At 40.9% G+C, this 12,175-nt stretch overlaps 1 protein-coding gene across 1 annotated transcript; it reads right to left on the bottom strand.

Moving 5' to 3' along the window:
* Positions 1-1,572: 1,572 nt before the first annotated feature.
* Positions 1,573-11,735, bottom strand: FGG (fibrinogen gamma chain). The gene is made up of 9 exons (XM_058192753.1): positions 11,567-11,735; positions 11,416-11,460; positions 10,966-11,149; positions 10,774-10,867; positions 8,006-8,136; positions 5,286-5,419; positions 4,861-5,045; positions 3,525-3,802; positions 1,573-2,044 (listed from the first exon to the last, which is right to left on the bottom strand). The coding sequence occupies exons 1-9, from the start codon at positions 11,627-11,629 to the stop codon at positions 1,848-1,850; spliced, it is 1,311 nt and encodes a 436-aa protein (XP_058048736.1). The 5' UTR covers positions 11,630-11,735; the 3' UTR covers positions 1,573-1,847.
* Positions 11,736-12,175: the final 440 nt, after the last annotated feature.

The raw sequence follows: 12,175 nt of genomic DNA, 5'->3' as shown, positions 1-12,175 counted from the left end.
ACCATCCAGCTATTCACTTTCCCAAAACGTAATGTACAGTCTACTCCAGTGGAAACCAACTGATGGTCTGTGGACCATTGGGGGTCCGCGAGAAAATTTTGGTGATCTGGAGAAAAAATTATTTGCATTTTTTATATTGCACTAAAAAGGGAGTCCTCAAACTACGGCACACGGGACGGATACATGCAATGAACGTTTGTCTTGCTGAAGAGATGCTGCTTCGGGGTCTTTTTGTGTGGGCTGGAGTGGGGCAGAAATTCCGACTCGGGGTCTGCTTCAGCCTCCTGGTGTAGGGCTTGGGCAAAGGCTGGAGGGAAACACCACTGGTGGCGAAGAGCTGGAGATCCTTGTTCCAGTGGGACTGCCTCATGGCCTGGAATTGGCTGATCATCTCAGCCTGCTGAGCCTCCAGGTGCTGGTAGCTGGCCTTGCCCTCCCGCAGGTCTTCCCTCTGTTTGGAAAGCCTATGCTCCTAGTGAGGTCCTTCTGCTGAGCCTCCTTCTCTGTCAGATCCAATTTGAACTGAGCCAGCTGTTTTGCCAACTCATTCTCATGGTTGCTGCTTAGCTCCAACAACTGCTTCCTATTGGGCCTCTAAGGAGCCTGCGCGAGGGAGGGGAGGGGTGAGTAGAGGCTGGCGAGGTGCCCCTTGACGTGAGTGACTTTGAATTGGCCACACCCACTCATTCACATGACCACCTAGCCACACTCACCCAGCCGGTCATTAGGCAGATCATATTAGTGGTCTGCGGGATTTAAAATTATGAATTTGGTGGTCCCTGAGGCCCAAAAAGTTGGGGACCCCTGGTCTACTCAACTGAACATACATATATTTATGTAATGTGTGCAAGAAATGAATGATGAATGTCTTTTATTCCAGTAATAGAGAAAATTACTTTCTGAACTGAGTTTAGCTTCACTTCCATCTTATTTTTTAAAGCATCTCTAACTTGCAGTAAAAATGAAAACGAACACTTTTATTTGAAAAATATTGGATTTTTAATGTCTGTAAATAGGATTCCATGAAGATCTTTGTTCACTTTTCTGACATCCTCAGTAGACAGGAAACCACATTCCTAATTTAAATGTCTTTGTGTTTACAAGAAGTTACACTTAAGGAAGCCAGATTATGATTTGACGGCGACAAGACAAAGTTATTAGAAGTTTAAATGGCTACGTGCAAATTTTGGTCTAAATCATAAACTAGTTTCTTTGGCTTTGGCTCTTATGCACTTAGCTGCTCTAGTTGGTTAACCAATGATTTATAGCCTATAAATCCAGCCAACATATATCCAGCCAATTGCTGCTGGACGTAACTAAATATGGTGCTGCTCATTGTGGCAACCAAGCAATGATATCAGTGAGATTTAAATTAGTCATGATATACATAAAGGCTATAGATTTAAACTGAGGTCCTATAAATATGACTAAGTTTTAAACCAATGACAATAATCTATAGCCGGGGTCTCCAACCTTGGTCCCTTTAAGATTTGTGGACTTTAACTCCCAGAGTCCCTCAGCCAGCAAAGCTGGCTAAGGAACTCTGGGAGTTGAAGTCCACAAGTCTTAAAGGGACCAAGGTTGGAGACCCCTGATCTATAGCATCATCTTTTAAAGTCAATTAAAACAATAGACACTGCCAGAACTTAAACGATCAGTAATTGTCATATGTTTATTAGAAAACAAGATGGTTTTTTTTTCTTTTAAAAAAAAACACTTTTTGTCATGAACCTGCCGTTTTATTGTAAACAATATGAACAAAATTCAATCGCTCTGACATTTTACATAGGACAGAAGAACAAATAGCGTTTATGTTCATTGTTGCCTTTGCAGAGGCAGTTGTTTTTCTAAATGTCTCCACGGTTTCCAAGATCAACATCTTTTACTCCTCCACTTTGTTGCCCTGTCACAATTGCAAGTCTGCTGAAAGGAATGACTTTCATAACTGTTGTCTTGAGGGAGTACCATCGATCATGCCAAGTTGCCCAGATAATGCCATTGTCATAGCCATGTGGACCTGAGTCTTTCTCGCTATAAACACCTCCTACAAGGTGGGGGGGGGAAAGGAAAATGTAAATGAGTCAGGAAATACTTTTTCATAGCTTTGAGATACTTATGTAGGTATCTTAATGTTACTAATTCATAAAACTAATATATATTAATTTTAAGACCGTGCTACGTGAGCGTTTATGTAATTTCATTTATTCTATGACCAAGTAAAGGTAAAGGTAAAGGCCTCGCACATACGTGCTAGTCATTCCCGACTCTAGGACGTGGTGCTCATCTCCGTTTCAAAGCCAAAGAGCCAGCACTGTACAAAGATGTCTCTGTGGTCATGTGGCCGGCATGACTAAATGCCAAAGGTGCACGGAACGCTGTTACCTTCCCACCAAAGGTGGTCCCTATTTTTCTACTTACACTTTTTACATGCTTTCGAACTGTTAGGTTGCCAGAAGCTGGGACAAGTAACGGGAGCTCACCCCATTACATGGCACTAGGGATTCGAACTGCTGAATTGCCAACCTTTCGATCGACAAGCTCAGCGTCTTACCCACTAAGCCACCGTGTCCCTGTTAAACTGCTATAGACATAGTGTTTAACATTTCTCCGTGAATTATAATCCAAAATTGGAATTTACTATCATGAGATGTGCTGTCTAGTAGTTTGGCTGGTTTCAGAAAAAGACTGCATCAGTTCATGAAAGTCATAGGGGGGATCAATATTAACCTTGATGGCTTGATGTGACTGCTTTTGAGAGACAAACCAGCAAAGGCATATTCAACCCGCTCCTTATGTTTTTATGCTTATTTAGAAATTCCACGGGATTAAATCAAATTGATCTTTTAATAAAAGGTAAAGGTTCCCCTTCCACATACGTGCTAGTCATTCCTGACTCTAGGGGGCGGTGCTCATCTCCATTTCAAAGCCGAAAAGCCAGCGCTGTCAGAAGACGTCTCCATGGTCATGCAGCTGGCATGACTCAATGCCAAAGGCGCACGGAACGCTGCTACCTTCCCACCAAAGTGGTCCCTATTTTTCTACTTGCATTTTTTACATGCTTTCGAACTGCTAGGTTGGCAGAAGCTGGGACAAGTAACGGGAGCTCACCCCGTTACGCAGCACTAGGGATTTGAACCACTGAACTGCCAACCTTTCAATCAACAAGCTCAGCGTCTTACCCACTAAGCCCTTTACCTTTTTAACCCCAAAAATTATGTTCCAGATCATAATAATCTATAGCATTTAGCTATATTTTTTTAAAAAAAGAAAGGGAAGGAGGACTTGAATTAATACCTGCTTAAAATACTTGAGATGGAAGGTATCAAAAGACATTGTTCAACTAACCTCCACTTTTTCTCTTTCACTTTTTCCACAATTCAATTTTTCATGAATTTTAAAAAAGGCAAAGATGGTATAACAAAAGGCTACAAGTTGGGAAACTGCTGGGAAAGACAGAAAGCAGCTGTATGGGAAATACCTCATTCATAGACCATATTGTGCATATGGGAACTTCCAAACATTACCTTGATAATATTTGCCATTCAGATGGGCGGCGTGACATTTGTTCATCCACCACCCAGATCCATCTTGTTGAGCACAGTTGCCTTCATATTTATCATTATCGTTGTCATGCGTGCTAAACTGTATGCCATTGTGAGAAGTAAAAAATTTGTCACTGGGATCATCTCCAAAATCAAACCCATCAAAGGCATCCCCAGCTTCGCCCCCAGCAAAGTAGGCATAGATCATACGGTATTTGTCAGCTTCATTTCCCAATTTGAAATGGGCATAATCTGCATAGCTGTGGGGTGGGAGGAAAGAAAGAAAATCACTATTAACTTCTTGTGGCTTTTAATTTCTTGGCCATTCAGGTGGATGACCTGATGCTAATATTTCAATGGCACTCATTCCTGAAAGATTATTAAAATACTTAATTTCAGGAGTTAAACAAATACACAGGAACTACACAGACAAGCAAACAAAGGAGAAACTATGATCGTTCCTGCTGCAGACACTTCTGAAACAAACAATTATTTATTGGAAACAGATAAACAAACTAACACAAGGTAATATTATAATGCTTTATAATGCTAATGTATACATTGGCTAAAAGCAATTTAAATTCCACTAATTTCAATGGGTTTGAAATACAGTACATTTAGCTTGTAGAATAGCAATAGCACTTAGACTTATATACCGCTTCATAGTGCTTTTACCAGCCCTTTCTAAGCGGTTTACAGAATCAGCATATTGTCCCTCAACAATTTGGGTCCTCATTTTATCCACCTCGGAAGGATGAAAGGCTGAGTCAACCTTGAGCCAGTGAGAATCGAACTTCCGAAGTGCTGGCAGTTGGCAGTCAGCAGACGTAGCCTGCAGTACTGCATTCTAACTATTGAGCCACTATGGCAGCATTACAACCAGAGGTGGATTTCAGCAGGTTCTGACCAGTTCTGGAGAACCAGTAGTGGAAATTTTGAGTAGTTCGGAGAACCAATAAATACCATCTCTGACTGGCTCCACCCCCATCTATTCTCTGCTTCCTGAGTCCCAGCTGATCGGGAGGAAATGGGGATTTTGCAGTATCCTTCCCCTGGAGTGGGGTGGGAATGGGGATTTTACAGTATCCTTCCCCTGCCATGCCCACCAGCCCACACCCACCAAGCTATGCCACGCCCACAAGCCACGCCCACAGAACCGGTAGGAAAAAAAAATGTGAAACCCACCAGTGATTACAACTAGTTGCAGTGATATTATTGTTCCGCTTATGTGCATGCACATGTAAAGTGCAGGTAACTAAAATAGCAATTTTTGCCAATCCCCATTATGTTAGCCTTGAGCGGATAAAGAAATTTATACCTTTTTTGGTTGCTCCAGTCCTCCAGCTCTATTCTCAAGGCATATGGAACTGTAGTTTGAGTAGTTATTAAATGAATCTTTTCATTTCCCAACCAGAATTCTGTATTGTCATTGGGTGACAGATGTCCAAATCCTTCCTTATATTGAATCCAGTTTTTGTTGAAGTCCTCACTGCCATCAAGCCTCTGTAAATAAAATGGAAGATGGATAGAGATTATATATTGCTGGGCCTAGCACTCCTTTGCTGTATCTCTTTTTTCGGGCATATGCTTACCAGTGGTGGGTTGCCCCCGGTTCGGACCAGTTGTATAGAACCGGTAATAAAACCGGCGGGAGGCTCCGCCCATTGACCCAAACTTCATCAAAACTCTTCTGCGCATGCGAACCGGTACTAAAGGTAAGTAGAACCCACCCCTGATGCTTACCCTCTGTAAAACTGTCCACCCATTGCCTAGATTGTCAATTTCACAGAACACCAGGAACTGTTGCTTGGCTTTTACGGGTTTTATGAAGTACAGTCCACTCTGCCGGGCACCTTTATTAGCAATGTCTTGACAATCTATCATTAATATGTAAGAGAGAAGCGGCTTGAACTAACTGCAATTCATCATGTTCATTTTTAATTAACTCTAAAAAAAACCCCACCCCTCTTTATTTTAAATGATGGTTTATTATGTTCTCGTTCCGTCTTGCTAAAAGAACTCACAACACAATACTTTATATATATATATATATATATATTCCTGTCATTATTCCACTAGTTATCCTCAACTAATCATACTGAATTGCTTTGGAATAAATGGTTCCAAGACCACATAACAGAAAAAGTACAGGGGCTTGTATCTGAACCAAAGCCTCACGCTTGTTAGTGGCATTGGAATTTATTTGGTACTGAACATTATTTTTTCTGATGGAAATTGAAACATATAGTCAAGCTTCTAAGCATCTGGACTTGTTGCCACAAAGGTTGTTCATATCAGTTCAAATGAAACTAGGAACAAAGCGAGCAGAGCAGAGCAGAGCAGAGCAGAGCAGAGCAGAGCAGAACAGAATATCAGATTTGGAATAGGCCTTGGAGATCTTCTAGTCCAACCCCTTGCTCAGGCAGGAGACCCTATATCAGTGATGGCTAACCTTTTTGCCATTGCATGCCGGGAGGTGTTGTGGGGGGGTGTCACGCACGCATGTGCCCAGACCCATAATTCTATGCGCCCCGCCCCTGTGCATGCATGCATGACCCTCCTCCCCCCCACTCCTGGCATGTGATGGCCCCGTAGGCCTGTTTCTCTCTCACCTGGCTCCAGATCCTCTCTATGAGTCTGGGGAGGGTGAAAACAGCTTTCCCCACCCCCTCAGAGGCCCTCCAGAGGCCAGAAACAGCCCGTTTCACAACTTCCAGTTGAACAGAAAGTGATGTTTTTTGCTGTCCCCAGCCTCTAGAGACTCCTAGTGAGCCAGGTGAGTAAGAAAAATTGGCCTCCCGCCCCCAGGCCCTCCGGAAGCAGGAAACAGCCTATTTCCCTTTGACTAAGCCAGGTGTCTCATATGTTTAGAAAATGTTTCCATTAGTCCTCATTGCCTAAATAAGTCTACAAGAAACCCATTCAAGAATCACTTATGGTCCTACACAAAAACAGATATGGGAATAAATAAAGCAACATGAGGAGAATTATAAAGTATACTTTTGTTTGATACTTCATTATTATAAAGCTAGTTCCTATTTTGTTTCAACAGATATGAACATATATCTGTTTTTCAACTTTAATGTTTCATCTGAAAGTGGTATCTTCTTGACTTCCATAGCAAACTAACAAAACTGGAGCTGGAACAAAGTGCCCTAGCCTAGGCCATTGCCTAAGATATTTTTTTAAAAAAAGCATTAACAGATATTTGTGAGGCACAAAAGATCAGGTCCATATGTGAAGGTCAGTGCTGGGTTGCTCCCGTTTCGGACTGGTTGTATAGAACTGGTAGTAAAACCAATGGGAGGCTCCACCCACTGACCCTGACATCATCAGGAAGCTTCTGCACATGTGCAGAAGCTTCTGCAAATGCAGAAGTGCAGCTCCATTGCAAACTGGTAGTAAAGGTAAGTAGAACCCATCCCTGGTGATGGTCCAATTGAACTGATTTATTGCTACTCATGCCTATGCACAGGAATGTTCTCAACTAACAGTTAGCACCTGCCAGGAGTTAGGGTCAATAAAATTCAGGGGGAGGGGAATTGGACTTAGTTCACTTGTGGTTATGTAAAGATTCTAAGCTTATCTCTCTTTTAACCCTGCTCTAGGCGGTTGATAAGAATCCATCTGTGGGAAAAAGGGCCAACTTCTTTTGGCCCTAATCAACCTTTGAGTGACATATTGGAAAGTCATACTTAATAATTAAGAAATTGTTGTTTCCAAGACCAGCAAGAGAGTAGTTCAAAATTAAATGAGTTAAATACAATTAATATTTCTCCCGTTTACATCTTATATGTAACTTTAAGGCAACTTTTAGTGGGGCATAGTATGATATGTGTGCAGTCATAAGAAACTATTTCTGCACAGAATATATGTGCATTATATTTATGCCAACATGCCTCACACAACTTCTGAAGCCACAGTTAAAACGCTTTTGCATACGGTTTCTCAGCGGCTTATTTGTGGATTGCTTCCATATGACAATAATTTTAAATGCTATTAATTTAACGTAACACATTAGATCATAATATCCAAAATTCTAATTCTAAGGATATTTGACTATTAAAATGAAGAATGTAACTAATACTAAGTGAATTGATCTATAAATGTTCTTACAATTGAGGTCAAAAGACAATTATAGCAGTAACATCTACAGCTTAAGTCTGTTAATATCCACTGAAATCAATTTATTTCTTTTACTTAAAAAATAGGTAGTTTTGTTAAGATGTTGCCTCTAAGTCTAACTGCTACTTAATATCTTCTCAAAAAATAAATTTAACCTAAAACAGATCAGTCAACTAATTATTTCTGTTAGTTTACAATATGTTAAAGAAATGCTTTTTAAAATCAATTGCAGATTAGATTATAATGGATAAAAATGTACTTTTGGCTTGGTAAACAGTTCTTCAGAGGAAAACATAATTTAATGTTAGTAAATTAATATAATAGCTGGTTACTCTTACCTCTTCCAGTTAATTCTTGTATCTGGACAGTGTCTTTACATGGCTGTTGACACTGTGCCTCGAGCTGAGCAGTTTTCTGCTTTAGTAACTGTATCTTGTTATTGTTTAATATCAGTATGTCTGTCAATTGCCTGGAGTTTAAAAAGTATAATATAGTTTTATCATACTGATAGAAGCACTTGAAACTCACACATAATGGCCTTTCCTTCTACGAAAGAAAGCAGCGAGGAATGAAATAAATGAAAGGGAAAATATGAGTATGCATTGCCCTATATCAGTGAAGGTTAACCTTTTTTGCTGCCGAGCGCCTCAAAGCGCATGTGCCAGTACATGAATGCATGTACGTGTGCCCAAACCCCCCAAATTCAATGCAAGCGCCCCAACGCATGTGCCCTGCCCCCGCCCCCCGTTTTGGCTTCCACGTTGGTTCTCCTGCATATTTGCCTTCCTTGATCTTCTCAGTTTCTCCACCCAGCGCGCCTTAGCTTTCTCCTGCATTTCTGCCATGGAGGTGCCACCCATCTGCGGAGGGTGGCACCTGCGGAGATCAGGGAAGGCACAGGTGGCAGAAATGGAAGAGAAAGGTAGGGCACGCTGGGGGGGGGGACTGCAGAAATCAGGGAAGGCCCCGCCCCCCGTGCATGCACAACAGAGACCCAAAGATCAGTTGGCTGGTGGGAGGCGCATGTGCATGCATGGTAGAGCTTGGTTGGGGCAACAGCTGGCATGCTTGCAGAGAGGACTCTGCGTGCCACCTGTGGCATGCATGCCATAGGTTCACCATGACAGCTCTATATGATCTATCCCAGTGGTAGTCAACCTTTTTATACCTACCGCCCATTTTTGTATCTCTGTTAGTAGTAAAATTTTCTAACCGCCCACCAGTTCCACAGTAATGCACCGTGTATCGTCATCTGCGCATGCCTTTCACGCTGTTGTGACCCAGGTTCCTGGACCCAGACTCCTGGACTCGGATGATTCAGAAAATGAGGGAGAAGACCTGGCAAGCCCTGCTTCTCTTGAGCCCTCTCCCTCCCTGGCACCCACTCAAAGGGAGGGGCCGGCAAGGCCTGATTCTCCCGGGCCTTCTTCTGATTTGTAGCGCCAAGAACAGTTTTGGAGGGACGCAAGATTACGAAGGCTTGATCGGCGTGCGCAGCAGCGGAAGAGTTGGGACAAAGCCAAGTCATAATTGTCATGCAGTGACATCTGCAGAGACTATAAATAGGAGGCGGGACTTCCTGGTTTTTTGTCTTGGACAAAGCAATGAATTTGGCGCGAGCTAATTCATGGAGGGAAGAATATATTCGTGAGTAATTCTGGCCTTATCTATAATTTCCTCGTTATCTCCAGAAACTTGGCAGGCCCGTGGGTAGACGTGGCCAGGACATGTATCTATGTAAATAAAAGGAAAAAAAAGGAAGGCCTCTGACGGACTCTTTGCTGGGAGTATTGGGGGAAGGGAAACAGAACACACGCATTGTGGATTGGGTTGGGGGAGGCGCCGGGTACCAGCTCTGCTTGTCTGTTGGTTTGCTGGGTGGTTTGGGGGGAGATGCGTGAGCTATTCTGGGATGAGGCTCTTTTGTTTGCGGTCGCACTATAGCGCCATTTATTTTCACTTACGTAACGTGAACTAAACTTATGCGCGGGCGATACAAATAGCATATTTTCAGAAATTTAAATGGTCATGGGGAATTTTATGAAACCCTAATGAAATTTTTTTAAAATAATGCTATGAAATTTTTTTAAAAAGTCAATTAAATTTAAAAAAGGAAAGTGCTTCAGTATCGGACAAAACCCCTACCACCCACCATGAAAGCTGGAACGCCCACTAGTGGGCGGTAGGGACCAGGTTGACTACCACTGATCTATCCACTGAGGGATTATAAAATGTCCTTTCCTCTTTATCTATTCAGTGTTTAATAAGTTAATGCTTGAATGAGACTATCAGTTTGCAGACCAGCCTCCATATATATCCTTACACGGGGCTCTGTAATATTATTATTCTACTTGTATACTATTTTTTCCCCCACATTACAGAAGGAAGGTTGAAAATAAAATAAAAAAAGCAAGTATAAACATATAATTCAAACTAAGGAAACTAGAAAGGGTCTAAAACAGATAAATCATTCTGTCTTAAGCTGATATGGGGAGCCTAAAATCTATTAAAAATTGGTAACTATAACTTTTAAGAGATCCCAGCCATTGTAACCAAAAAAGTAGAATATTGGGAGCTAAAATTCCACAATATCTGGATAATGCCAGGTCCCTTCCTTCCCTTCTCCAAAGGAATGCTATATGGATAAGATGTGCTAGATAAGTAAGTCATGTATATAGTGAGATAACAAACACTCTCTCAGCATTTTTGCTATTCTTTGTCCTTTGTAAAATATAAAGATTTTTTTAAAAAAAAATAATAATTCTGTGTTAGTTAAAATATAAAGCAATTCAATCGTCTACAAACTCTGGGCTTCTTTTAGAAGAACAAGAACTGTTTGGTGCAGTCTGTCTCTACTCATATTTACCTCTCCAATAAGTTACATACTGTAGTATAAACTACAATATAAACAGTTTAACTTTCCTTGACGCCTGATTTTAAATCCGACAACTAATTCAACATGGACAACATGAAAGGAAGAAAGATTCGGTTCTCATACATCAGCAGAAATTATGCTGGAAGAAAATAGATGGAAGCCTTTTAATTCAATCCACAGTATGTTTTTTGCATTCTCAACACTGAAAAACATAACAATAATTAAACCTACTGTATAGTATTTTCATGGCCCACAATGATGTTTTCATATCTGACAATTTCATCAATGATTTGTCTGGATTTCTGTGTATAACCTGGAATCACATCTGTAGGGGGAAAAAATCAGGGGATGTGTAAAACATTAAGGATACCAAACTAAATCATTGAAATAGTAAAACTATTTGCAGTAGCTTTTGATTCTCACTTGACTGAGCTGCTGGCTGTGAGACATGCACTTGTCGGATCTGGCGTATTAAACTGTCAGTTACTCCTGAAGAGTTAGAGATGTCCCCCAACAATTGTTCAAGAATCTGAAGATCTCGATCGACGTCTGTATGATATCTGGTTATGAAATCTGCAACGCCGCATGTTGTAGGACAAAAATTGCCCTGAAGGAAAAGATAATTTTTTAAAAATCGTATCGACTATTAGAGCTTTTTTTCTATACACATGAGACGATGTGGTACAATAAAGGAATTTGTGACAAATAGAAGTCTAAACATAAACAAGATGACTAATAGCCCTATACTGATTGTCAGTTGTTAATCTAAAAAGAGTCATGGACTTTAGTAAGAACTTCATTTTCACAAGCTAACAATCTACAGTAACAACCTGATTAGAAAGGACTGCAAAAATAACACAGATATTGACTTACGAATCGTTCATCCAAGATGCAGCAGTTTTCACGTGTGGCAAAATACTGAATAGAAGAAAACAAAAAAGAACCAGGGTGGCATTTTAATCATTATGATATTTTGATGACTACATATTTTACAAAAGTCCATACCCTACCCAGGTAAACTTACTGCAGTACAAGTTGAAAAGAAGAAAAACAGAAGAGGCAGCCACTTGTGAAATTTTGGGAGCATTGCGTCTGTAGCTTCCAGAACCGCCAAACACAGGAAAGGCAGTCCTTAACCAATGTGAGTTTGTGGACTGAATTTGTTCTCAAAACTGTGCACAGGCAGTTTAAGAGATCATGTAGCATTTAGTGGGTGAAAATAGGTGGGGCTGACACATAAGGAGGACAGCCTCTTCCGGTCCTAGTGGGAGTGTTTTCAGAATTTGCTGGCACCTTATTCATTGCATTTTTAAAGACTAGATGATTCTGACTTACCTCTGCCAGAAAAAAAAAACCTATGGAAGGATAACTTGCCCTATGAAGCAATTTCTTCCAGTAATCATTTGCAATAAGGCTGAGTTGCTTGTTTGAAGGACCTGAATGCAAAAGATAACAAGAATTTCAAAAGCAGCTGGCTCTCACAATTCCCCCCCTGCTCTTAGGGGAAAAACTAAATTTTGGTAAACATGAGTCATGTGAAAAAAAATGTCTTCAAGCCCTAGCAATACAGTATGAATGGTTTCTGAGTGCAATACAAAGCCACAGTTTTCTTTGATTTTAATTAGCATTGAAG

Source organism: Ahaetulla prasina, chromosome 8 (genome assembly GCF_028640845.1).
Source record: "Ahaetulla prasina isolate Xishuangbanna chromosome 8, ASM2864084v1, whole genome shotgun sequence".
Lineage (NCBI taxonomy): Eukaryota > Metazoa > Chordata > Lepidosauria > Squamata > Colubridae > Ahaetulla > Ahaetulla prasina.
The sequence above is the reverse complement of the archived record's forward strand: the minus strand, read 5'-3'. Positions and strand labels throughout refer to the sequence as shown.